At 47.7% G+C, this 24,430-nt stretch overlaps 1 protein-coding gene and 1 long non-coding RNA gene across 3 annotated transcripts in view; one reads left to right on the top strand and one right to left on the bottom strand.

The window, feature by feature from the left end:
- LOC144828875 (uncharacterized) overlaps nucleotides 1–24,430 on the bottom strand; it is a 778,691-nt gene that overhangs the window by 117,188 nt on the left and 637,073 nt on the right. The window lies entirely within an intron of this gene.
- Nucleotides 1–24,430, top strand: part of COLEC12 (collectin subfamily member 12) — a 585,337-nt gene that overhangs the window by 407,007 nt on the left and 153,900 nt on the right. The window contains exons 4-5 of the mRNA XM_078687450.1: nucleotides 4,167–4,265; nucleotides 11,476–12,522. Of these exons, the coding sequence (XP_078543576.1) occupies nucleotides 4,167–4,265; nucleotides 11,476–12,522 (1,146 nt within the window). The remainder of the gene's footprint in view (nucleotides 1–4,166; nucleotides 4,266–11,475; nucleotides 12,523–24,430) is intronic.

Below are 24,430 nucleotides of genomic sequence, written 5' to 3'. Positions count from 1 at the left end.
CCTTGAAGAAAATGATCATCTTGCCTAGATTATTATTTATTTTCAATAATATCCCCATGGTAATCCTAAAACACATATTCAAAAGGTTTAGCCCTCTAATGGTACGCTTGGCGAGGAGGGGTAATCTCCTTGTGCTAAGATGGATACACTTACACTCCCGTATTCCATGTGTAGGCTGAGTACACCAGATCTGCAACTATATTATAGAGCAGCACAAAGCTCCCATGCTATTACTGGTGTCATGGCCCACACCCTCTTCCGTATCTACACATCGAGAGAATAACGGTTGGCCCATTTCCACTCCCTTTGCTGCTCACTCCGCCTCCTAGTAGACTCTGCGGAGTGTTGGACTCCATAACTCCGACCGTACATGCTTGGCATGATTTACTAAAAAGACAAGCAGCTACACTACTATACTCCCCATTGCTGCCACTGGGATGGTGTCACTGGCTCCCAATGACTGGCGAGAGGGTGGTGGTCCAGTCACTTAATGAGGCTCGTATTCACAATATGGACAACCCTTTCTCAGAGGGTAGGATTTGCACTCTGGAGGAGGTCGTAGATGGTGCGCAGAGTGCATCTGTACTCACTCAATTTCACTATTTCAGGATGCCATGCGGGCGCTGTTGGGCGAGGAATATGAAAACCCCCTGCCGTCCCCTCCTGCACTTATCTTCTGCGTGCAAAGTCTCCGATTAAATTGGTGTCTAACATATACGATATGTCACAGTAGTTCAGGTGCACACACTATTCCTCGGCCAGTTGCAATGGCAAGCTGACTTAGGTATTCCACTAGATGACAATAAATGCAAGTGCTGCTGTGAGGTCACGCAGAAGGTGTCATTAAACGGCAGACATAGATTGATTCAATTTAAATACCTTAATAGGGTATATTATACCCCGGAGCGTCTGTGTAGGTACGGACTGACCGCTGCGGTATAAGCGGCGCAGATTTTCGCCACGTTGCTTGGTCTTGCCCCCAAATAGTCTCTTTCTGGAACCAAATATTTCATGAATTAGGGTGAGTAATAGGAACACCATTCTCACCTGATCCCCTGACTGCACTTTTGGGATATACGAAACCTCTGAAAAAGATGTAACGAAACTCATAGGGTTGGGACTGCTCTTGGCAAAGCGCAGAGTGGCAATGCGATGGTCACGAGGCCCTCCTCCCTCAAAATCTGAATGGAAAAAGGACATGACATTCTGTAATATGCAGTCTGAAATATATAGTGAGCTAATGCCCCCACTGACCCGTTTGAAAAGTTCTTGGGGTCTGTATTAACAATATAGAACGGTTTGAGACATGAGCGAGTCAAATGATGATTAGTGTGATTGCATAAAGTTATGACTTTCATGTATTGGTGTGACGAGATGTACTGACTTGGAACACAGTGCTGATTTAGTTAAGTTCTGATATTTTTGTAGGCCTGCCTGTTGGAATATGCCGCAGGATATGAAGATTTTCTTGAATCCTAGTGGATGGTAATGCAGTAACACCTTTTATATATCATTTATCTTACTCTGACTACTCTATTCTCAAATGCTATCGAATCACTGTACGCTGCTGTGGTATGTTTAACAAAATTTAATAAAATGTTTGTTGTTGTAAAAACAGTGTTTTTCTCTTATAGTTGCATTGTCTGTTGTATTTTGGAGGTTCTCCAGCGCAGGGGGCCACAACCCTTTAGGGAACCCCAACCCTTCTTGGGGCCCCCATTGAGCCCAAGACCAATGAATATGTGTGCAATCTAGGGAGCCTTATTGCGTTCTGCAGAGGGACCCAATCATTTTGAGTTACGCCACTGTTTGTGTGATTGATACATCTGATGTGATTGTAATATTCTTATGAAGTAATGCACGTGATGATTATTCTGAAAACAAAATAAAACAAACTTGATTAAAAAGGAGCTCTACATAATAGTGTAGTGGGAGGTTATACCACAGGAGGAATTCTTAACTGTCCCCCTCTCAGCGATGAGGACTATACTGCCCAACTAAGGAACACACGTAACTGATGTTGCTACTGAAGGAGACAAGGCAGAACCTAAGTTCATCTCTATAGAATCTTACCTTGTGGATATAAGAGACCCCGATACTTCCAACACCGACTAGCATGTCCCCTCTGAGTGACACCAAGATCTGTGAGAGCCCAGGTGCTCCACTCCTGCCGCTGCCCGGCGGAACCACTTTTTCAACCTGATGGCCGTGAAAGGCTTCATTCAACAACAGAGCATCATCACTGGGCCATATTATTCTGTGTAGGTCCTGAGTACCCAGCAGAACATCACCGTAGTGCTCCCGATTTCCTGCCACATGCACCCTTTCCCTGTTTTCCAGTGGCCCACCTACTCTACATCCGCCGGCTGTGCCTGCCACCACCAGAGTGAACACTGCGACCGCTGCCATGCCATGCAGCGCCATCCAAGCCTGTGTCCAGAGGAATGCCAAGTGTGACCTGTCAAACAATACTGATCCAGGCATAGAACAGTGGCAGTGAAACCACCACACCCCAGATGTCTTGAGAACTGTACCCCTGGTTGTGAGGGCAACACCCACCCCTCTGAGAAGAGTAATGTCACTTATTCGGAGTAACAAATTGAACATTGCACTTAATAAAACTACTGAGTATATTACTTTAATGATGAGAAAAGTATTCTATATTTTTTCTATAATAACTGCTTGGACAATACATGTAGGGACCCAGTAGGATGGCGGGCAGGCGCCCACCATCCCTGGACCCCCCGCCATATTACAATGGCTGTGGGGGTCCGCGGCAGACGGAAAGACCATCCACCGCTTTTCCGCCTGGTCGGCATGTCGACCGGGCGGAAAAGGGTTCAAAATGGCAGCGCCAGCCATATTACAATGTGCATTGCCACATTACAATGTGCAATGCGCCCGCCACTGTGGCGGGCGCATCCTAATTGCCCCCACGGGATCCCCGCCCTTATGGCGGGCGGTCCCTCCGCCCGCCATCCTAATGATGCCCTTATTGTGAAGGATATACTTGTTGCCTGAATTATCTGCTCTACCCCACACCTCTGCCCAAGAATAAACTAGTAGAATAAAGAAATGTACTTGCCAATTCATTGAGCTCACAGTAATGTCTGGCCACTGTGCTTCCAAGGGCAGTTACAATACTCACAAAGACTGCCAAACTGTCCTTGAGTCACGCAAGCTGAAGAGAGCTGGCCCGACAGAGTGTGTGAGACAATTGTCTGCAGTCTGATGCTCCACTGCCTTTTTTATGTTGCTTGTGTTCAGCTGTAGCCCGCAATTTTGCACATGTATTTTGCCAAAAGAGGCCTTAAAAATATCTGTGTACCGTGCTCCTCAGGTGATATGCTTGCAGTTTGTCTAACTGAGTCAATCTGAAGTTGGACAGAGAAAAAGATCTTTAGTACTCCCGAAGGGTTATTCCACCAGCAGGACAACATGAAGTCAAAAGCATGCATAGCCCATCATATTAGAGTGGGTAACAGGATGGAAAGGGAATCGTGTGTAGTCTTTCTTTTCTAGCCTCTCAGTTCCCGATGGTAAAACTGGGGCTAATACCTTGACCAAGCAATAATACCATGCTCCCTAAGCGGTTTTACTGCCTGATATTTCTGCCCACCTCGCAACGAGCGGTCCGTGAAGACATACGTGGAATCCTTTACTCTGCCAGCTGACCGTATGCAAGGGCATCTGAGCTGCCGGATTTGCAGTTGAGTGATTAACTGAAAATCCACCAATTTCTGGAAGAAACTTTAAATACTGAGTAGAATCGATCAGCTGAAGTTCCTCCACAGTGATAACTTTAGAATGGAGGAGTTCAGCAGTATTCAGAGTTCCCTCCATGAACTGCAGTATTTTCACCAAACTCTAAATCAGACCCTACATACAAATGCACTTCACTGGATAACCAGGTTACTCTCCTTATTCTTCTGAGTTCTCCATCAGTAAGTTGGCAAGGATGACGTGATTGAGGTCTTTGATGTCAGTTTCTCTGTTTTAGATGTGGGTGAGCGAGAGAACGGTGCAATCCAGGGTTTGTATCCCAAGCTTGGGTGGGAATATGGTCCTTATTGATGCTTCTGTCCAGAGTTTATGTTCTGTGTTTGCTGACTGGAGTTACTGATTAAGAAATTGCCAGTTCATGTCATTGTATTTTCTCGTTGCAGTCGTAGAAAAAATGGATGGCGTGACAGACGACATGGAAAGCTCACATAGCGACTATGCGGAAAAGCTCTCTGAAGTAGAGACACGCCTGAAGAAATTAGGTAATGTTAACACTACAGAGCCGCCTGTAACCCAAGCTGACGCGAAGTGCTCAGCGATTGGAGACAGTAGTCTTTTGCGTGCTGGGTTTGTATTTATAATTTACAGGAGAATACGGTACACTTGAGGGCTGATTCACAAAGGGTCTCCGCACTCGTAGCAGAGGCCCCGCAGTCGTGGGGGAGTCTCCGCAGTCTGGGCGGAGACCCAGCAATGAGAATTCACATTGTGGGGACCCTGCCTGGAGTGTGGAGACTACCCCACAACTGCGGGGCCTCCACCATGAGTGCGGAGGCTCTTAGTGAATTAACCCCTTGGTGTTTACCTCATGCTGATGTATTTTGAAGAGCCCTATCCTGAACAGTCACTATCTACAGTCCTCCTATCCCAAGCGACTGGCGGTTCAGGATACATCAGTGTTTCAAAAATGGAAAAGAGCAATTCAGTTCTCAATTCAGTTTTTCACTTCAGAGCTGTAGGAGTGTTAAACTAATGAGCCCTCAAACATAGTTCTAAATGGATTTTCTGTATTTTTCCTAACAAAATGTTGCTTAGCAGACCAAGAAATTAGAGTTGTTCTCTACCCTTTTCTGGCACAGCCCCTCATTGATCTTTATTTTTAAGTCCAATAGGCCTCCATAGCCAACATAACTACAGATGCCTCTTACTAGTTTGTATATTAAAGTTGGAAATAGTTCATTTCTCTTTCAGTCCATTTCGCCTCTGTCGGTGAGTCCAGGTACCCTGGCATCTACCTCCCGATCTCCTTATATTCCATGTCATGTGATCTTCAGTGAAAGCAGTACTCCCTGATGTTTGGAGGTCAAACAACATCTTTTCTTCATGCCAGGAGATATCCAAAATAAACCCATAGCTGCCAAGGTTTCAGACTGCTATGTGTGACATTTTCATAATTTCAGTGTAATTCTAAGTGACATTTCAACGACTATGAGTGACACTTTCTCCCAAGGAAACTCAAGCAATGAAGACGAGGGAAACATAAATATTAGAAATTACACCCATTTGAGCAACGTGAAACTCTGAGATCTTAAAACTTCTGCAAAGCCCAAGAAATGGAAGGGCACTAACCTTGTAATCTGATCGCATTGTTAAACACACGTGTAACCATGATATTAAATACTAAACACGTTTTTCACAGGCAGTGCTTTAGTAACAGTTGCAATGCACCAATGATGACAGTGGCTCTAAGTATACTGTCACCCTCTACCCCAAAACGAGTTAAACAAGTGCAACTACAGTGAGCTCAGCTGTGAGGAGTCAGAGTGCGTGACTGCAGTTTAAGGGTGGGCAGGCAGCTTATTCAATAAACTTACTCTAAATAAGCACTATATTTATTTTCATATTTTCACTACACATATAGATCTTGTACTCTCAAATGAAACTGCAGACTGGTTGAAGGTTACAGGCAAGGGTGGACTTGCGTTTCCTCTTTACATTGCATCGAAATTAATGATTAATTTATGATCTGTATATTTTTTAAGTTTTCATGAAAGGAGTACCCTTTTGGGTAAGAGAACAACCATTAGATTTAAAGATGCAAATGTGGTGGCCAGTGGGTAAATGAAACGGGTGTGAGGTTTAGCACCCCACTCCTGACTCCCGCAATCAGGACCCCTGCAGTGTGTCCCAAACATCAAAACCGAGGGAAAATACTTGAATGATTGCCACAAGTGCAGGTTTGCGAAACAATGCCCGCTGCTTTTCTGTAGGAGTGACGATAAGCCCTGGAGTATTCCAGAGCTTGGTATTGTGGCTGCCATTTTGAGTAGGCCACGGGTAAACAGAGCGGAGATTGGCCCATATAGTGTGTGGCCACTTTATAGGAGCTTCACTAGAAGGCAAGCAGTATCCCAGTGAGAGGGCCCTGGAGAGCACAAAATGACCTGAATGATCTCATGCCTGCGCTCTAGCCTAAAAAGCACTCCCAGGTTTAAAAGAAGAGGCCGTGACTGATCAATGCCCAACCAGCAGGCTTCAAAAAGCAGAATGGTTTTTCCTGTCACTCAATTGAGGCACTTCTGCGAGCCGGCGGTGCAGCAACAGGCGGGCCTCATGGTGACTGGCCCGCTACGATTGAAGACCCTGAGTTGGTCCGGTCTGCGGTATCCATACCATGGCGGTTGGGAGCGCTGAGCTCCCTAAGGTTCATGACTGCGAGTAAGCCGGTGGGGTTGGGTCCACACGATCCATACCACTTTGGTCGTACAAGCGCCATGCTCAGCAGGGCAGCCTGTTCCCACACACACACTCACTGCAGCAGCAAAAACTGAACTGAAATTCCGCTCGCTCGTGCTGTGGTTGTCCGTCACCACCATGAGTCTAACAAACTCACTGAGAATCACACTGTCTTAGTAGTAGCCATTGGACACTGACAGTGATACTCCTGGCGTCAGAGTTATTCCACGTGGAGTCCAGTGTTGCTACATTAAAGCACAGTAGGAGTAGCAGCTACTGAACAATTGAGCCACCCCCAAGTCCGCTGGGAGCAGTGCGCGGTGCGTGCGACCACTGCAGTTTTCAGTATTAGGGCATTTTAGCAGCAACCTGGCTTGACACCAGAGAGGCGCTAAATTAATGATTTTGCATTTCAGTGCGGTGAGGCGGACCACCGCGCTATAATGTGTTAGTCCAATGCCTGTTGCGTGGTACTTGCAGGGCTGTAAACCCAGAACTGTGCCTTCTACCGGCAGGTTTTAGAGGCAGACTTGCTGCTGTAATTAAAGCGAGTTGGTCCATATAAATCATGGTTGCACAGTGCGGTCAATGACATGGTGGTCATCAGATATGCAGTATTATTTATTTAGCTGCCTGACTCTTCAAAATTAAAGACAGAACGTTAGAATACAGAAATTTACAACTACTGGGATAATTTCGGAAAATTTACAAAACATTTATAAATGCACTATTTATAATTGTGAGTGAAACATTTCGGGGGGTGGGGGGGTATGGAGGTTGGCGAGCTGCCCATACTTCACAAATCCAGGCTGAAGGTGATTAGTGGTTGCAGTGTCTAATAGTTCCAACAGCCTGATTGCATTTTTGGCAGTTCTTCGTCACACAGAATCGAAATAGCTGTTTCAGAGCTCAGTCCTGAAAAGTACTTTTACACCCTGAATGCTCTAAATTAACATTGTATTCCAAATTGATATCTAAATTCAAACAATTGTTATAGCAAACTGCATTTCAACTCTTCAGAGACACTGGTATTTTAGCCACATGTATTCTTTTTTTAAGTTGAAAAAGAATTCGTATTAATATTATGTGAACACATCTCAATACAGTACATAGATAGAAAATACAATTGTAAGCATATAATCTATTAAGGTAATGTGAGGAAAAAAGGGGGAAGAGAGGAGGAAGGAGGAAATGGCATTCATATATATCTCTTTGTAACAAAACTACTTCTAAAATGAACACGTTTATAATTACTAGCATATAGAAGGTAAGATATAATGGCAAATAAAGAGCATCAATAGAAAAACAGTTGCAAATAAATAAAATCGAATCATGGGGGTTTGGGTACTTCTTGAAATCGGGGGTCATGAAGCCACCTGTATTCTGATATTACAAAACATATGATGCGATTATATATTTACAAGTGTCCTCACGCAAAAACTATAACAATATAAAGGCACACTGTCTTTCTAATTCTATACTCTTCATGGGTAAATATATCATTTTTGTCTTGTGTTTTGTGCTCTTAGCTATTTCTTTTCAATACCAGAGAAGTATTTCTAAGCCCTTTCCTTCTGGTTGCATATTTGTTTTTCTGTGTAAACTACTACCAGTAACTAAGCCAGGCTGGCTGCTACCCCTGTATTGCCAAAGCCCTGACGATAATATGTTATACGTGATATGTTGTAAGAGGAAAAACCAATAAAAAAAAATAGCTAAATCTCCAAGGCACTTCTTCGTAAATCTTATAAAATGTCCATCCTTTGGAGGGCTATCCTCAACTGAATTGTAATCACTGGGCAAGTAGCAATGTATTTCATCCATGCCTCATACGTATACCTTTCATTTCCATACCTCTGAGAAACAGGATGTGCACTCCATAACAACTCTGGATAGGGTATTCCACCACCTCTCAGTAAAGCTGTCCAAACAGAAGTTTTTGAAAAGAAACTCTGACTTTTGACAGGAGAAATAATAAATATGACTTAGACTAGATGAGTATGTGTCAATGCATAAGGAACAGATGACAATCTAAACATTTATGTTAAAGACAGTGCTCACTTTGGGGTTGACAGTATAAACTTTGATAACAGTAGACCTGAGTTATATTCGGAATCTGTGGTGGAAAAATGAAAAAGCATCAGTGATTTGATGCTTTTTCATTTTTCCACCACAGATTCCGAATATAGGGGTTTATCATGATGGCCGACGGACCTGCGTCCGTCCGCCACCCCCGAGGTGGAGCGACCGTCCGCAGGGGCAGCGGCGTTCCCTCCGTTGGAATTAGGATGTGACCGCCACACATCCCGTATGTTTAACATTGCGGCGGGTGCTGCTTTAAGCAGCTCCCGCCGCAAAGTTAAAAATGCATGCTGTGCATTTGCATGCACAAAGCGGCAGGCACCGCGCGGTGCCTGCCGCATTGTGCATGCAACTGCAAGGGGGTACCTATGGGTACCATAGGTACCCCCCATGTGCACCCCCCCCCCCTTCACCCTGGGGGCCCACAACGGGCCCCTAAAGCAAAGACCGTATGCCTTAAAGGCATTGGACAGCCAGCATCTTAATATGGTTGGCGGTGTCTCGCAGACACCGCCACCATATGTGAGCACTTTTTCCGCCAGTTGCGAAGGCGACTGGCGGAAAAGCGGCGGACGGTCTTACCGTCCGCCGCGGACCTCCCGGCCATCCTAATGTGCCGGGGTGTCATTTCAGGGAGAATGGCGGACGGGTTGCCCCCGCCAGCACTGCGGAGGCAATCCGTCCGCCATCATAATCGACCCCATAATGTTTTGTGCAGAGAAACCCTTACCTCTTCTTTTTGAAACAATGGGGCCGTTTAGGAACATTTATCTACACACATCCTCCATCTATTTTCTTGGAGTAAGATCCGTTTGTGATTGAGATGGTAAAATCATTGGAAAGTTGAGACTTTAAGAGTTTTCCTTTTCTTTATGATGGTCTCCCCTATACCCAGCTCCTAACACACCAAAGTCCCAAACTGAGCCCTAAACATACTGTAGAAAATCTGCCACACTTTCTAGTTTCCCATGTTACTAAATGTAATCAGCTGAAGTAAATGGTCACAGATCCTAAATTATGAACCAACACTAGAATTTACTTCTGTAAATGACTTTCTTTGTGCATAAAAGAGTAACATAGAAGCTCAAAAAATGTTGACCCTTAATTTGGATGTGTCTCAGTTCCCATGCCACTTTGAAGCTTATTTTAAAAATGAAAATACCTTCAAGTAACTATATCAAGCTTCCCACCAGAGTAGCTATGATACCCAACCCCCTGGCACATGATTTAGGGATGGCACAAATAGAAACCCCTCTATCCTTCATTTCTACTGAATTGATAACATTTTCCTTTTTTATTTTTTTTTTCCTATTTTTATCAGACAGGTCATGTATTTTATCATCGTGAAGGAAAAAGACAGAGAATAAATATTTTGGAAAAGAGACGGAACCTGTTTTAGATATACTTTTACCTACTAACACACACACAGTAACATTACTCCAAACATTCTTCGACTCTTTCTAGATCTGAGATTTAAATACCTCTTTTGACTCAACCTCTTCAAGAAGATGGTAGCATTTTCCCAAATGCATCGGCCTCTTAAGATAGCGATGTTTTTTGATGTGTCATTGTTAAACATTAACTAACACACCTTGGCATCACATTGCTAACACACCTTGGCATCCCTAGTGATGTAATCGCTAGCGATGTATATGTTATTGCGATGTAGTACCATGCGTCCGGATAACATGCGTTGTGATGCCCGCCACGATGTAATAGTCGCGTTGCGATGGCAACGCGATGCAATACATTCGTTGTAACGTGTGTTTTCCCTTAAGATATACCCCAAATTACGTGAACACTTCCCATTTCAGTCTTTTTGCTATTAAAACAGTAGCCGCTGGCGAACAGTTAAAAACTCTACATATTGCAGATGGTCATTCTCTGGATCAATCCCCAATACAGTGACTTTGCCCCATCGTGCCTTGGCCCTGAGAAGCAAAATCCTTGTGAAACTTTTTCCCTTTAAAAATAGCAATTTAGGATAAAAATAAACAGCATGCTCCCAAGAGTCGCTTACAAAATTGCACCTAGTTCATTGCGCATTGTGTGCACATTACATCTTTTATAATCTTGTCAGGGTGTAATATAAGCAATACACACAGCAAACTGGATCCAATGAAGAGTATATCCAGAGTGTATCATTTTGCATATCTTCTTCCAGTGAACATCGGAATTCTTATATAGGCAACCCTCTCATATCTTCATAATCAATTTCTTTTCAGAATAGAATACCCTGCATATCTGAGAAATGTAGCTTTTTTAAATAGCTATTTGTTACTAGGTTGATTTAGTTACACCAATTTACCTCATTCTGTAAACTAGCTATACACTTCGAGATATTTAAAAATACATCCTCACTATGCCATAACTTTATTATAGTTTCAAAAAGGGTTTAGCTTCCTTAAAACCTATAATATGACTAACATTTTTAGGATATTACATGTTGCCACATTTTAGATCAAGTTACTTAGATGCCTTCCATAATGAACATGTACCTGCTAATCTTTAAAAAATATAGTATTTTGAAATGTGAATAAGAATTCGTGCAAGAGCACTACTTTCCATGCCCATATGTTTCTCATCATCTTCTTGGCTTCTCATCTAAATATTTGATCGAGGTTTCCTTTTAATGCAATATGAATCGTTTTTTTTGTGATTGAAACATGTTGTCAGTAATGTCAACAATCTGCACTTCAGTATAAGGCTGCGTAGAAATGTGCATTGTAATTAGCTCAACCAAATGAGAATCTAAAACACAATAAATTGTCAATCTGAATTTGGGTCTGCCTTTGAATAGGTCCATGTTTGATCAAAGGATACTGTCTCATAAAGGTTAGGCTTGAGTTGAACATGTTAGTTTGCCAGAAGAGAATTCTCTGCTTTTAATTGCCTTTTCCACCTCTAACAATTTTCTACCTCTGTTCTGTACAGATAACCAAGCAGGACAGGAAAGTGTGAGTACCAGTACAGAACTTTCCAGTTTCAGGTCAGAAATTCTTGCCATTCGCCAGCAGCTTCGCGAAATCACAGAGAAAACTACCAGAAACAGAGATACAATTGTGAAACTACAGGAAGCTGAGAATGTTCTCAACACCCAGCAGGGCCAAATGAAAACCTCTGTAGAAGGCAACACATTTATGATCAAAGAGGTCAACCAGACTCTACAGACATCCACTGGCTATGTCAATAGCCTCCAGCAGGACACAGAGAAACTGCAGAAAGTTTTACAAACGCAAGTACAGTCTAGCAATGTGCTGATCATGAACCTAAAAAGCCTAAATCTGACGCAGACGCAGCAGCGGAATCTCATTAGTACGCTGCAGCAATCTGTAGACGACACTAGCCAGGCCGTCCAACGAATCAAGAACGATTTTCAGGGCTTGCAACAGACTGTTCTTCAGACGTTGAAAGACACCGAATGGCTAAAGGACAAAGTGCAGAATCTGCAAGCACTTTCAGCAAACAATTCTGCTCTGGCTAAAACCAACAATGAGACCCTTGAGGATTTGACTAGTCAGCTTAACTCTTTCGGAGGGCAGATGGACAACATCACCGGGATCACACAGAGTAATGAGCAGAGCCTTAAAGACCTGCAGGAATATCACAAAAACTATGAAAACAGAACTTCAGAAAAGTTTAACGAGCTCGAGGAGAGCTTCCAGCACTTTGAGGACGACATTGTCAAAATCATCGGCAACATTAGTTACACTGCACACCATTTGAGGACGCTGACGAGCAACCTTAATGATGTCAGGACAACTTGCACAGATACCTTGAGTCGGCACAACGACGAGCTGATATTTTTGAACGACTCACTTGCCAGTTTGCGTTTGGACTCTACTTCTCTGAGGATGCAGCAGGATGTGATGAATTCAAGGCTAGACAACGAATTAGTTAATTTATCAATGATCGTGGAGGAACTGAAGCTGGTCGACCACACGCATGGGCAGCTTATCAAGAATTTCACAATAATGCAAGGTGAGTCTCTGGTTGTAGCATGTGAATCAATCTTGTTTTTACAAGTCAAGGGAACCTATAATGTAATATTTATATAAGATCCATGGTAATCCATGGCGCAGCAGCCAGGAGCGTAACACATAATAATAATAGTGCCACCTGCAGAATCTGTTGAGGGGACCCAGAGTCTCCCATATCTCAAAGATATTCATTGCCCTTGGGCTGAACGGGGGCCCATCGGAGGACCAGGGTGCCCTTAATGGTTGGGGACCCCCTGCGCTACATGGACTGCAGGGTCCTGCTTTACACCTCAAGCAGCAGCTAGGAAGAGTGGCAGGCTGCTTCTTTGAAATGCATATGATTCTCTGAATATTTTTCAAATGGTATTGATATGCAGTGCGTTATGTTCTTATGGGCCATCAATTCAGATGTGTGTTTTTTTTTTACAAAAAAAGGTCTATGCTGTGGTCCTGGCAAACGTTTAACTACAGCAGTGGAAACTCTAATTAAGACAGAGTATCTTAAACTAACAAAACTTTTTTTAGGAATATTGTTTTCACGTTTGCAGTAACGCTAGGTTGCAGAAGAATGTGTTTATGTTGCGAAGACACTTTTGAAGGTGTTTTCCATTTGGTTAGAGTCTATATAGGCGGCAACAATGAAGAGCGTGATTATCCTCTTTAGCCTTGCACACAATTGGGCTGAGGAACTAAAAGGATTTTTGTGAAAATACTTATGGGGCCAGATTTTCAAAAAATATACACAACGCTAGCTCTGGCACTGATTTCAGCTAGCGAGCACAACGCACTCACCTTAGCACCATAGCTCTATGGTGTGTGCGTGAGTCTACCATAGGTTTTGTACTAGAAGGATATTATATTATATACAAAATACCATGCCTAGACACGTTTGAAAGCTTTTCCCACTTTGTATGTGTGCTGTGCAGCACACATGTAAAGTAGGAAAAGAAAGGAGAAATGAAAACATTTCTTCTGTTAGCGCCTCCTTTGAAATGGCGTTAACTTTTGGTGCTAAACCCTATCTGTAATTCTTTGTAGGTAGGGTTTTGCATCAAAAGGCATAAGTGGTAGCATGGAAATGCCCAAGCACCACCCATGTACGCCCCCTTGGCACTAAGTAGTGCAAAGCAGTGCTTTGCGCTGCTTGGCACTACTTTTAGGTTACTTTCCCAAAAAAACATTTTGTGCTGGTTAGCATCAATTTTGTGACGCTAACCCAGCGCAAAATGTCTTGCGAAGTTGTGGAGAGTAAGGTGACATTAAAGGCTTTAGTCAAGTTTAGAGTTGAGTCGCATATTCGGTGCAGTATCAGTCCCCAGCCAACCCTTTTCTCATTCCAGAAGGCACCTGCCCTTTCTTCCTCCTCTCTTTGAATCTATCTCACTATTTCCCTTACAACATTACAGCGCCCTCAAACCACTGCCAAACTCTTACCCCATCTTTTCCTAAATTTGCCATCTCGTGGGGGGCAGCAGCTAAGTTCTGTCGATGCATTCGGTCAATCCTCTCGGTCAATCCCCTCACTCTCAAGGTCACTGCATTCCCAGGTCTCTGTCCCGGTCAAGGCCTCCCGCAGATGTTGCAGCCTTTCTCAGCAGTAGCACCTTCCTCCTCCCTCTCTCTTATTACAAGCATTGTCCAAGACGTGCCTGAGGCACCACAATGATTAAAAGGGTCCTATGTCATTGTGTTGTCAATGAAGCGAGCGGGCGCTAAAGTTACAGTGTCCACCAAAAAAGAAATCCCCTTCAAGTGTTTCATTCTTCCAAAAGCTTGCTCGCTGTAAGTGCCAGAAGGTATTTAGGATTATAATTTAAAGTGTGAATGGAAAACCTCAGTAACATCCCCGCACTTCTGGATCAATGTGCCTTTTTGATTCTGCAACCAGTTACCTTCAGGAAATGTAATGCTCCACCGATAGGCTTACCAATAAACGCCCAATATTTTTAACACATACTCAATGTATAGTAAGTAGTGTTTATAAAGGGTTCAAAAATTAAATCTCACCTGCTTTTCTATTATAGGACAGTTGTGGGAATCGCATTTCCCCACTTATATTGATTATTCTTGCAGAATTACTCATATCGGTTTCATGCTTGTGTAGTAACAAAAGTGAATTTAACTCGTGGTGTTTGACACTCATGACTAGAACTGTGGTTGTGATTATATACTGACACATTGTTCATACTTTATGTTAAGTGCAAAACAGTAGGTATATGGATATTATTCTATGACTCACAATATTGATTCTAAAGGTTATTCAAGATATAGAATTTGGCTGATGAACGGAGTAAATGGAGTACTGTACAGTACAAAACATAGCACTAACATATTGATTTTCCTGTGCTAAGTTCTACTCCTGAATCCAGCAAATAACTAGGGGTGGGAAGTAAACTCCGCTCTGCCAGCAGAGTTAAGACATTTTGTCTACTCCACCTTGAGCACAGAGTTCCAGAAAAACTCCACCCACCACCGTCTGCAGAGTTGCTCTCATAAGTGGCTTACCAACGTTGGAGAGTGCAAGTGAGAAAATCAAGCACTAGGACGAGTCATAGTGTGATTTCACTCCAGAATTCACTTTCTACCAAAAACAACCATTGACAAAGCCATTAGGCCTGACTTTAATGAGCTAACACATGCAAATACAGGTATTCACAAATGTGCACAGACTATGGGCCTGCTTTAGATAGATGTTGGGGGAAAGGGTACTCCTAATTTACTGTCGGGCAGACCTTCAGTAGATAGAAGGAGTAGACTGCCCCATCTGCGCTGCCTACATACACCTCTGAAGGCCCAATGGAGTAAGGGAAGTTGTAGGTTTGGCCACGTGGCCACCCATCCTATTTACAATGGCTAACAAATGGCCAGTTTTCACTGTTCATCACCATCTGAAAGAGACACGTTAGTGATAGATTCCTTACCTTAAAATATCCCCAGGCGTCAGACTGGATCCGGAAATTTTTGCGTAGCAGTAGCTTTGTGCGTCGGTAGGCGTCGTCTGCGGCTCTGCGTCCGTTGTGGGCGCCGTGATGACGTCATCGGAGTACTTAGACGCCGCCTCCGCGTGCTGACGTCAGTTCTTCTTTTTTCCGCGCCAGCAGCGCAGATCCGGAAAAAAAGGTACCTTAGTCACTTTTTGACTAAACTTTTTTGATCTTTTGATCATCCTTTTTCGAAGTCTTCGACTCCGAACGGTGCCGGTAGGGATGCCAGGTTTTAAGCCCTGTGAGGATTGCGACCGGCTGATGTCGGTCACCGACCCTCACTGTCGGTGTCTCCACTGCCTCGGCGTCGATCACGACGACAAGACCTGTTCCGAGAAAGGTCCCGGTCCGGAGGTCGAGGGACCGGTCGCGGGAGCGGAGCCATCGGAGCTCCGGGCGTCGACATCACTCCTCTGGGTCGAAGTCGTCAGGTAAGCACAAGAAGTCGAAGAGACGTTATCGCTCTTCCGACTCCCCCCGCTCGCGCGACGCGGCCGGGTGTTCAGGTGACACATCCCACGCGGCTCAGTCGGAGTCGCACGCGCCGCGTCCGGCCCCATACCCACCGGTCCCTGGGCCTAACGCGGCGCCGGAGGAGATCGAGCGGTTCCTCATGGCCATGAGGTCCCTCTCTCCTCCGATGGGCTCTGCGACGCCTTCGGGCCCAGCGGACCCGTCTGGGGGTCCTAGCGGGTCGGGGGCTTTGGCCCCGACGCCGTCGGGTGCTTCGGCTCCGCCGCCGGCGCCTTCGGGCCCCGCTGGATCCGGTTCCGGATGCGGGTCGTCGCCGGTGGACTTGACGACCTCCCCGGCGCCGTCCCCTCAGTTGTCGCTCCCAGCGCCGTCCTCAGGCGGCGCCGTCCCCGATGCCTCCCTCAACCCGGTTCCGGCGCCAGAGCGGCGCCGCTGGGCGACGCTTCAGACGCCGTTCGGAGAGTTCACTTTCCATGAACCGGCCCCATCATTTGCTAACCCTAAGTACCAGGAGATGGGCGATGAGGAGGATTGGGAGGGGTCCTGGCACGTGAATGCCAGTCTCAGGAGGACTGGGCAGGTGATCTTGGGGAGGCCAGTGGTATAGACACTCTGCCTGACACTCGCTTTGTCTCACCTCCTACAGTGACTTCGGAGGAAGGGGCAACCTATAGTGTGGTGTTGATGAGGGCGGCCAAGGACTTGGGCCTTGAGCTCCCCGTCGCGGCCGTGAGGACTAACCTCCTCACTGAGGTCCTTAAGCCGCAGTCATGCTCAGCCGAGCCTCTGCTGCCGTTTAACGAGGCCTTAACTGACGTTCTTTTGGGCACTTGGTCCAGGCCCACTACAGGTTCGCCTGTAGATAGGAACGTGGCCAGACGCCACCGCCCGGCCCCGGGTGACCCTTGTTTCCTGTCCACCCACCCCACCCCTGAGAGCTTGGTGATTCAGGCCTCAAATTCCCAGACCGCATTCCCGTCGGCGCCGCCTGACAGGGAATCCAAGAGGTACGAGCAATACGGTAAGAAGGTATTCTCCTCCCTGAGTCTGGGACTGCGGTCTTCCAACACCGCATGCCTCTTGGGCCGTTACACCCACTCTCTGTGGTATACGGTCGCGGACGTGCTGCCAGAATGCCCGTTGGAGGTACAGGCTAAACTCGGCCAAGCCCTTGTGGAAGGCCGAGATGCGGCACGTTATTCGATCCGGTGTGGACTGGATACCACCGACTCTCTGGGCAGAGCGATGGCAACGACGGTGGCGATTCGTCGCCACACCTGGTTGAGGTCCGCCAACTTCTCGGCTGATGTCCAGAATACACTCATGAACATGCCGTTTGATGGCCGTCGCCTTTTTGGCGACAAGGCAGACCATGCGCTTGAGCGCTTTAAGGACTCCAGGGCTACGGCCAAGTCCTTGGGCCTATCGGCCCCGCGCCAGCAATCGGCTGCCTTTCACTCCTTTCGTGGCCACGGAAGGGGTGTACCCACACGTGCTGCCAGCCACGCTCCGCAGGGTAATACCCAACATGATGGCGGCTGTGGAAATCACCGTGGCGGCGGTCGGGGACAACGGCGAGGTCAGTCCACACCTTCCCCCGCAGCATCCGCCTCAAAATCCTCCTAGTCCGTGCTTTCAGGCCCATGTGACGCCAGTGGGGGGCAGGGTTCGCCATCACCTCCTCCACTGGCGCACTGTCACGTCGGACAGTGCTGCAAATCGTCCGAAGGGGCTACTCCCTCCCTTTCGAGGCGACCCCTCCAGCCATGCCACCGCAGTACCACCGAGTATCGGGGGATCATTTGCGGCTTCTGCAGGAGGAAGTTACGTCCCTCTTGGCCAAAGGGGCCATCGAGCGCGTTCCTGGGCCAGAAGTAGGGTGTGGTTGCTACTCCCACTATTTTCTGGTACCCAAGAAGGGTAAAGGGGGCCTACGCCCTATCTTGGACCTAAGGAACGTCAACGGCTTCCTCCGGAAGGAGAAGTTCAAAATGCTGACACTGGCTCAGGTCTTAGCTGCCTGGACCCAGAAGACTGGATGGTAGCGTTGGACTTGCAGGACGCTTATTTCCACATCCCCGTCCTGCCGGCCCACCGGCGCTACCTGCGGTTCACGGTTGGCCACGAGCACTGTCAGTTTACCGTGCTCCCCTTCGGCCTTACCAGCGCCCCACGGGTCTTCACAAAGGTGATGGCGGTGGTCGCAGCTCATCTGCGCAGGTTAGGGGTTTCAGTCTTCCCCTACCTCGACGACTGGTTGTTGAAGGCGGGCTCGCCCCAGACAACGGCAGACCTCCTGCACCAGCTGGGGTTCTCCCTCAATGTGCCGAAGTCACACCTGTGCCCCTCTCAGAAGCTCCTCTTCATCGGAGCGGTTCTGGACTCAGCGCAGTTTCGGGTTTATCCTCCCGAACAGCGGGTCCAGGATATTCAGGTACTGATTCCACTCTTTCAGCCTTTATCACGGGTCTCGGTCAGGTTGACGCTGCGGCTTCTGGGGCTGATGGCCTCCTACATCCTACTGGTGCATCACGCCAGGTGGCGGATGCGGGCTCTGCAGTGGGACCTGAAGTTTCAGTGGGCCCAGCATCAGGGCAACCTGTCCGACCACGTCCTGATCTTGGAGGGCACTGCGAGACAACTGCAGTGGTGGCTCATGGACCGCGATTGGGTCAGCGGCAGATCCCTCTCCCTTCCCCAATGGGAGCACGTAGTCGTGACGGATGCGTCCCTCCAGGGCTGGGGAGGCCACATGGGAGAGGCGGAGATCAGAGGCCTCTGGTCTCCGGCAGAGGCCCGGCTCCACATCAACCTTTTGGAGCTGCGGGCGATTCGTCTAGCACTGAAAGCATTCCTCCCCTCTGTCCGGGGGAGTGTAGTGCAGGTGTTCACGGACAACACCACCGCCATGTGGTACTGCAACAAACAGGGTGGGGTGGGGTCGTGGACCCTTTGCCAGGAGGCTCTGCGCCTCTGGCAGTGGCTGGAACGCCAGGGCGTGACCCTGGTGGCTCGGAACCTGGCAGGTTCTCTGAACGCCAGGGCGGACGAGCTCAGCCGTCGGTGCATGATGGATCACGAAGGGCGTCTGAACTCGGAAAGGCCTCTTTCAGCGATGGGGAGAGCCTTGGTTAGATCTATTCGCCACCGAAGAGAACGCGCAATGTCATCAGTTCTGCGCGTTGGAATGTACCGCTTTGGCCGCCATTAGTGTGGCAGGGTATGCTCAGACGTGAGTCCCTTGCTCACTTTGACACTGGATTCAAGCAAGCAGGGCTGAAGACGGCTGGAATGCCAGAAACCGGTCCTCGGAAGCTTGTTTCCGGTCCAGGGAAGGCATGGCTTGGCAGTTCGGGCTGGACTGTTCCCATGATGCACAGGGTCAGACTGATTTGCATATAGCCATGTCTGAACTGGGGTGGCAGAGTGGGCTAAAGAACGGTGATGGATCAAGCCCAGATCTTTTGACTGGGTGTGAGTGTTTGGTTCGGATGCTCCGTCCATCACCACCCCCTTTTGTACCGCTTTGGCCGCCATTAGTGTGGCAGGGTATGCTCAGACGTGAGTCCCTTGCTCACTTTGCCACTGGATTCAAGCAAGCCGGGCTGAAGACGGCTGGAATGCCAGAAACCGGTCCTCGGAAGCTTGTTTCCGGTCCAGGGAAGGCATGGCTTGGCAGTTAGGGCTGGACTGTTCCCATGAGGCACAGGGTCAGACTGATTTGCATATAGCCATGTCTGAACTGGGGTGGCAGAGTGGGCTAAAGAATGGTGATGGATCAAGCCCAGATCTTTTGACTGGGTGTGAGTGTTTGATAGGTTCGGATGCTCTGTCCATCACCACCCCCTTTTGTACCGCTTTGGCCGCCATTAGTGTGGCAGGGTATGCTCAGACGTGAGTCCCTTGCTCACTTTGCCACTGGATTCAAGCAAGCCCGGCTGAAGACGGCTGGAATGCCAGAAACCGGTCCTCGGAAGCTTGTTTCCGGTCCAGGGAAAGCATGGCTTGGCAGTTCGGGCTGGACTGTTCCCATGAGGCACAGGGTCAGACTGATTTGCATATAGCCATGTCTGAACTGGGGTGGCAGAGTGGGCTAAAGAACGGTGATGGATCAAGCCCAGATCTTTTGACTGGGTGTGAGTGTTTGATTGGTTCGGATGCTCCGTCCATCACCACCCCCTATTGTACCGCTTTGGCCGCCATTAGTGTGGCAGGGTATGCTCAGACGTGAGTCCCTTGCTCACTTTGCCACTGGATTCAAGCAAGCCGAGCTGAAGACGGCTGGAATGCCAGAAACCGGTCCTCAGAAGCTTGTTTCCGGTCCAGGGAAGGCATGGCTTGGCAGTTCGGGCTGGACTGTTCCCATGAGGCACAGGGTCAGACTGATTTGCATATAGCCATGTCTGAACTGGGGTGGCAGAGTGGGCTAAAGAACGGTGATGGATCAAGCCCAGATCTTTTGAATGGGTGTGAGTGTTTGATTGGTTCGGATGCTCCGTCCATCACCACCCCCTTTTGTACCGCTTTGGCCGCCATTAGTGTGGCAGGGTATGCTCAGACGTGAGTCCCTTGCTCACTTTGCCACTGGATTCAAGCAAGCCGGGCTGAAGACGGCTGGAATGCCAGAAACCGGTCCTCGGAAGCTTGTTTCCGGTCCAGGGAAGGCATGGCTTGGCAGTTCGGGCTGGACTGTTCCCATGAGGCACAGGGTCAGACTGAATTGTATATAGCCATGTCTGAACTGGGGTGGCAGAGTGGGCTAAAGAACGGTGATGGATCAAGCCCAGATCTTTTGACTGGGTGTGAGTGTTTGATTGGTTCGGATGCTCCGTCCATCACCACCCCCTTTTGTACCGCTTTGGCCGCCATTAGTGTGGCAGGGTATGCTCAGACGTGAGTCCCTTGCTCACTTTGCCACTGGATTCAAGCAAGCCGGGCTGAAGATGGCTGGAATGCCAGAAACCGGTCCTCGGAAGCTTGTTTCCGGTCCAGGGAAGGCATGGCTTGGCAGTTCGGGCTGGACTGTTCCCATGAGGCACAGGGTCAGACTGAATTGTATATAGCCATGTCTGAACTGGGGTGGCAGAGTGGGCTAAAGAACGGTGATGGATCAAGCCCAGATCTTTTGACTGGGTGTGAGTGTTTGATTGGTTCGGATGCTCCGTCCATCACCACCCCCTTTTGTACCGGAATTTCCAAGGCGGCACTCGCTCGAAGACGCTTTTCGTCGCGAGTGGAGTTGCGGTCTATTGTACGCCTTTCCGCCTATACCACTTCTGCCCAGAGTGCTGAAGAAGATCAAGCGCGACCGGGCACAAGTCATCCTTGTGGCCTCGAACTGGGCACGAAGGTACTGGTATCCAGAGCTACTCAGTATGTCAGTCGATCCCCCGGTTCGTCTGCCTCTTCAGGAGGACCTTTTGTCGCAGCAGCAGGGGACGGTCCTCCACCCGAACCTGTCCAGTCTCCACCTCCATGCTTGGAGATTGAGCGGAGACAGTTGAGGCCATTTGACTTGCCTCCTGAAGTCTGTAACTTCATTCTGGCAGCCAGGCGTCCCTCCACAAAGTCGGTATACGCCTGCAGGTGGAACAGATTTGTGGCATGGTGCACAGCAAAGGCTGTGGATCCTCTTGCTGCCCCTCTCTCTGAGGTTCTTCTCTTCCTTCTTTCTCTTGCCCAGCAGGGCTCTGCTCTGGGCACTATCAAGGGCTACCTTTCTGCCCTTTCAGCCTTTCCAAGGCTGCCTGATCAACCTTCTTTGTTCAAGTCCCCTATTGTAAATCGTTTTCTAAAGGGCATCACACACACGTTTCCTCCTGTTCCGTTTGTGATGCCTCAGTGGGACTTGAACCTTGTTCTTACGTTTCTGATGTGCGCTCCCTTTGAGCCATTTTACAACTGTCCTCTCCGCCTTCTTATTCTGAAGACTGCTTTCCTTGTTGCCATCACCTCTGCCAGGAGAGTGAGTGAGCTCCAGGCCCTTTCTTGTACCCCTCCTTTCCTTTCTGTCCATCCGGACAAGGTTGTGTTGCGTACTAAGCCATCTTTCCTGCCCAAGGTTGTCATGGCCTTCCACATCGGGCAGTCTATCACCTTGCCAACCTTCTTTCCGCCACCACATCCCTCTAAAGAGGAAGAGCGGCTCCACCGTCTGGTACCAAAACGTGCGCTCTCATTCTATTTGGATCGCACACGCCAGTTCCGGGTGGATGACCAACTCTTTGTTGGTTACGTGGGCGCTAAGAAGGGGAAAGCGGTGCACAAGAGGACCATCTCCCGGTGGATCATCTTGTGTATCCAGGCATGTTACTCCTTGGCTAAGAAGGAGCCCCCTGTTGGATTGCAGGCTCATTCCACCCGAGCCACGGCGACTTCAACTGCCCTGGGCCGGGGAGTGCCCTTACAAGACATCTGTCAGGCAGCTACGTGGGCCTCGCTAGACACGTTTGCAAGACACTACTGCCTGGACAGCCAAGTCCGAAGGGATGGCTTCTTTGGCCGTTCTGTCCTCCAGGACTTTCTGGTGTGATTATTGGTTCGCAGACCCACCACCGGGGTTGGTATTGCTGGGGTATCTATTCTAAGGTAAGGAATCTATCACTAACGTGTCTCTTTCAGATGCACAAGTTACTACTTGTGTAACAATATATCTGTAAGAGACATTAGTTAGTGATAGATTCCTTACCGACTCACCCATCCTCCCCGTTCTGCGAACCGATATCTAGGGTTAGGGTTTTCCCCTTCAGGGCCCTAGTTTCAATGGCACCAGTGTTGGTTTTTAACATGGCTCAGCGCTTCTGGCGCGGAAAAGCTGTGTCTAAGAACTGACGTCAGCACGCGGAGGCGGCGTCTAAGTACTCCGATGACGTCATCACGGCGCCCACGACGCCGACGCGCAAGGCCTGGGGATATTCTAAGGTAAGGAATCTATCAATATCGTTACACAAGTAGTAACTTGTGCGCCAGGTAAAACCTAGTGGTAAGGGGAATTGAAAACTGCAAAATGCCTCTCTCGCCCTGGGAGAAAGCACTCATTGGCGAGGGGGGCCTTGTTTTTTTTTCTCAAGAAAAAAATACTGCTTTGGTATTTTATTTCTTTTTTTAAAAGTTGAAAGTTTGACGGTTGGCTCTGTCATACTGATACTGCTGTCCATCAAACTTTCAATGCATTTAGAGGAACCACCATGACAGCTCTCTCTGCAAATGCAAGAGATGTCCACTGGGCCTGCAGACATCTCTAAATTTAGCAGGCAGAGAACCATTCCCATGGCGGGAGTAAAGTACTCTGCCATGGAGTCGGCACTAACACCATCCGCCAAAATGTAAATCAGCCCCCATTTCTGCTCTATTTGTGCAATTTCCTCTTTCTGTGCCTCCTTTTGTCTGTGCCCAATTTTTTGCTCCCCAAATTTGCAGTAGACCGACTTCCAAAAGCAAGCCTCACCATCATCCTCATCAAGAGCTGTTAACCATGTTTCCAAGACGTTCTTTACTCTGTTTGCCCTGTTTCTAAACCTCCTTTGAAATTCCCAACGGTACTCTTTGCGACATGTGATGTTGTGTTTGACATTTCTATACATTTTCAGTATTTGCAGTGTCTGAAATATGGTAGGGACATGCCTATCAATGTTCTGCTGGTTTTCCAAATGTTCTTGGTCTGTTCTGCCCGGGGCTTGCTCATGAGCAAGTTTCGGTCCCTCGAAGTGTTGTCCTCCACGGTTTGAATTAGCTGCCTGTGTTTGCAAAGATGTCTACTCGTCGATTTAATCGCCATCCACCTCTAGACTAACACTAATGACATTTCTATCCTGCCTGCTTTCTGTTGCAGATTGCTAAGGACTCAAAGGCAAGGTGCCACGTTACAGAGTAGATGCAATGATAAGTTCTGTGCTGTGTCACGCCCTTCACTGAGTGCGCAAAGCGCAGGCAGGGTCATTGTACCACATTATGAAGAAAAGATTTAGTGTCCCAGTGCAGGAGCAAAGTCGCGCCTACACTGGAGCATTGGTAGAAAGGTAAACTGATGGTTTGAAATTTCCATTCCATCTTCCAATGCTGAGGGTTCGGCACTCATTTGAGATGGAGGCTAGGATCCCCTGCAAACTTGCAATTTATACAGCAAAGTCTTTAAGCATAGGACTAGTACAGTGCTGTCCTTGCCGAGCTGTAAAATTACAAAAGCCATTTATCACTCCAGGCACAATATTACAGCTTTGATTTAGTGAAATACCAACTCAAGCCAACCTGAAATGAGTAAAGGCAACCCCTGACACAGTGTTTCGCTCTAATTAGAGCTCTTCAGAGAGGTATAGCTTTGTCCTATGCTTAAAGACTTTGCTGTATAAATTGCAAAAGACTTTGTCATTTTCTATCTCGGCGTGGATAGCACTGTGCTAATCCTATGCTTAAAAACTTTGATAGAAAAACAGACATTTGAGGTGAGCAGAT

The sequence above is a fragment of the Lissotriton helveticus genome, chromosome 4_1, assembly GCF_964261635.1.
Source record: "Lissotriton helveticus chromosome 4_1, aLisHel1.1, whole genome shotgun sequence".
Taxonomy (NCBI): Eukaryota; Metazoa; Chordata; class Amphibia; order Caudata; family Salamandridae; genus Lissotriton; species Lissotriton helveticus.
This window is presented reverse-complemented; position numbering and strand designations above follow the sequence as displayed.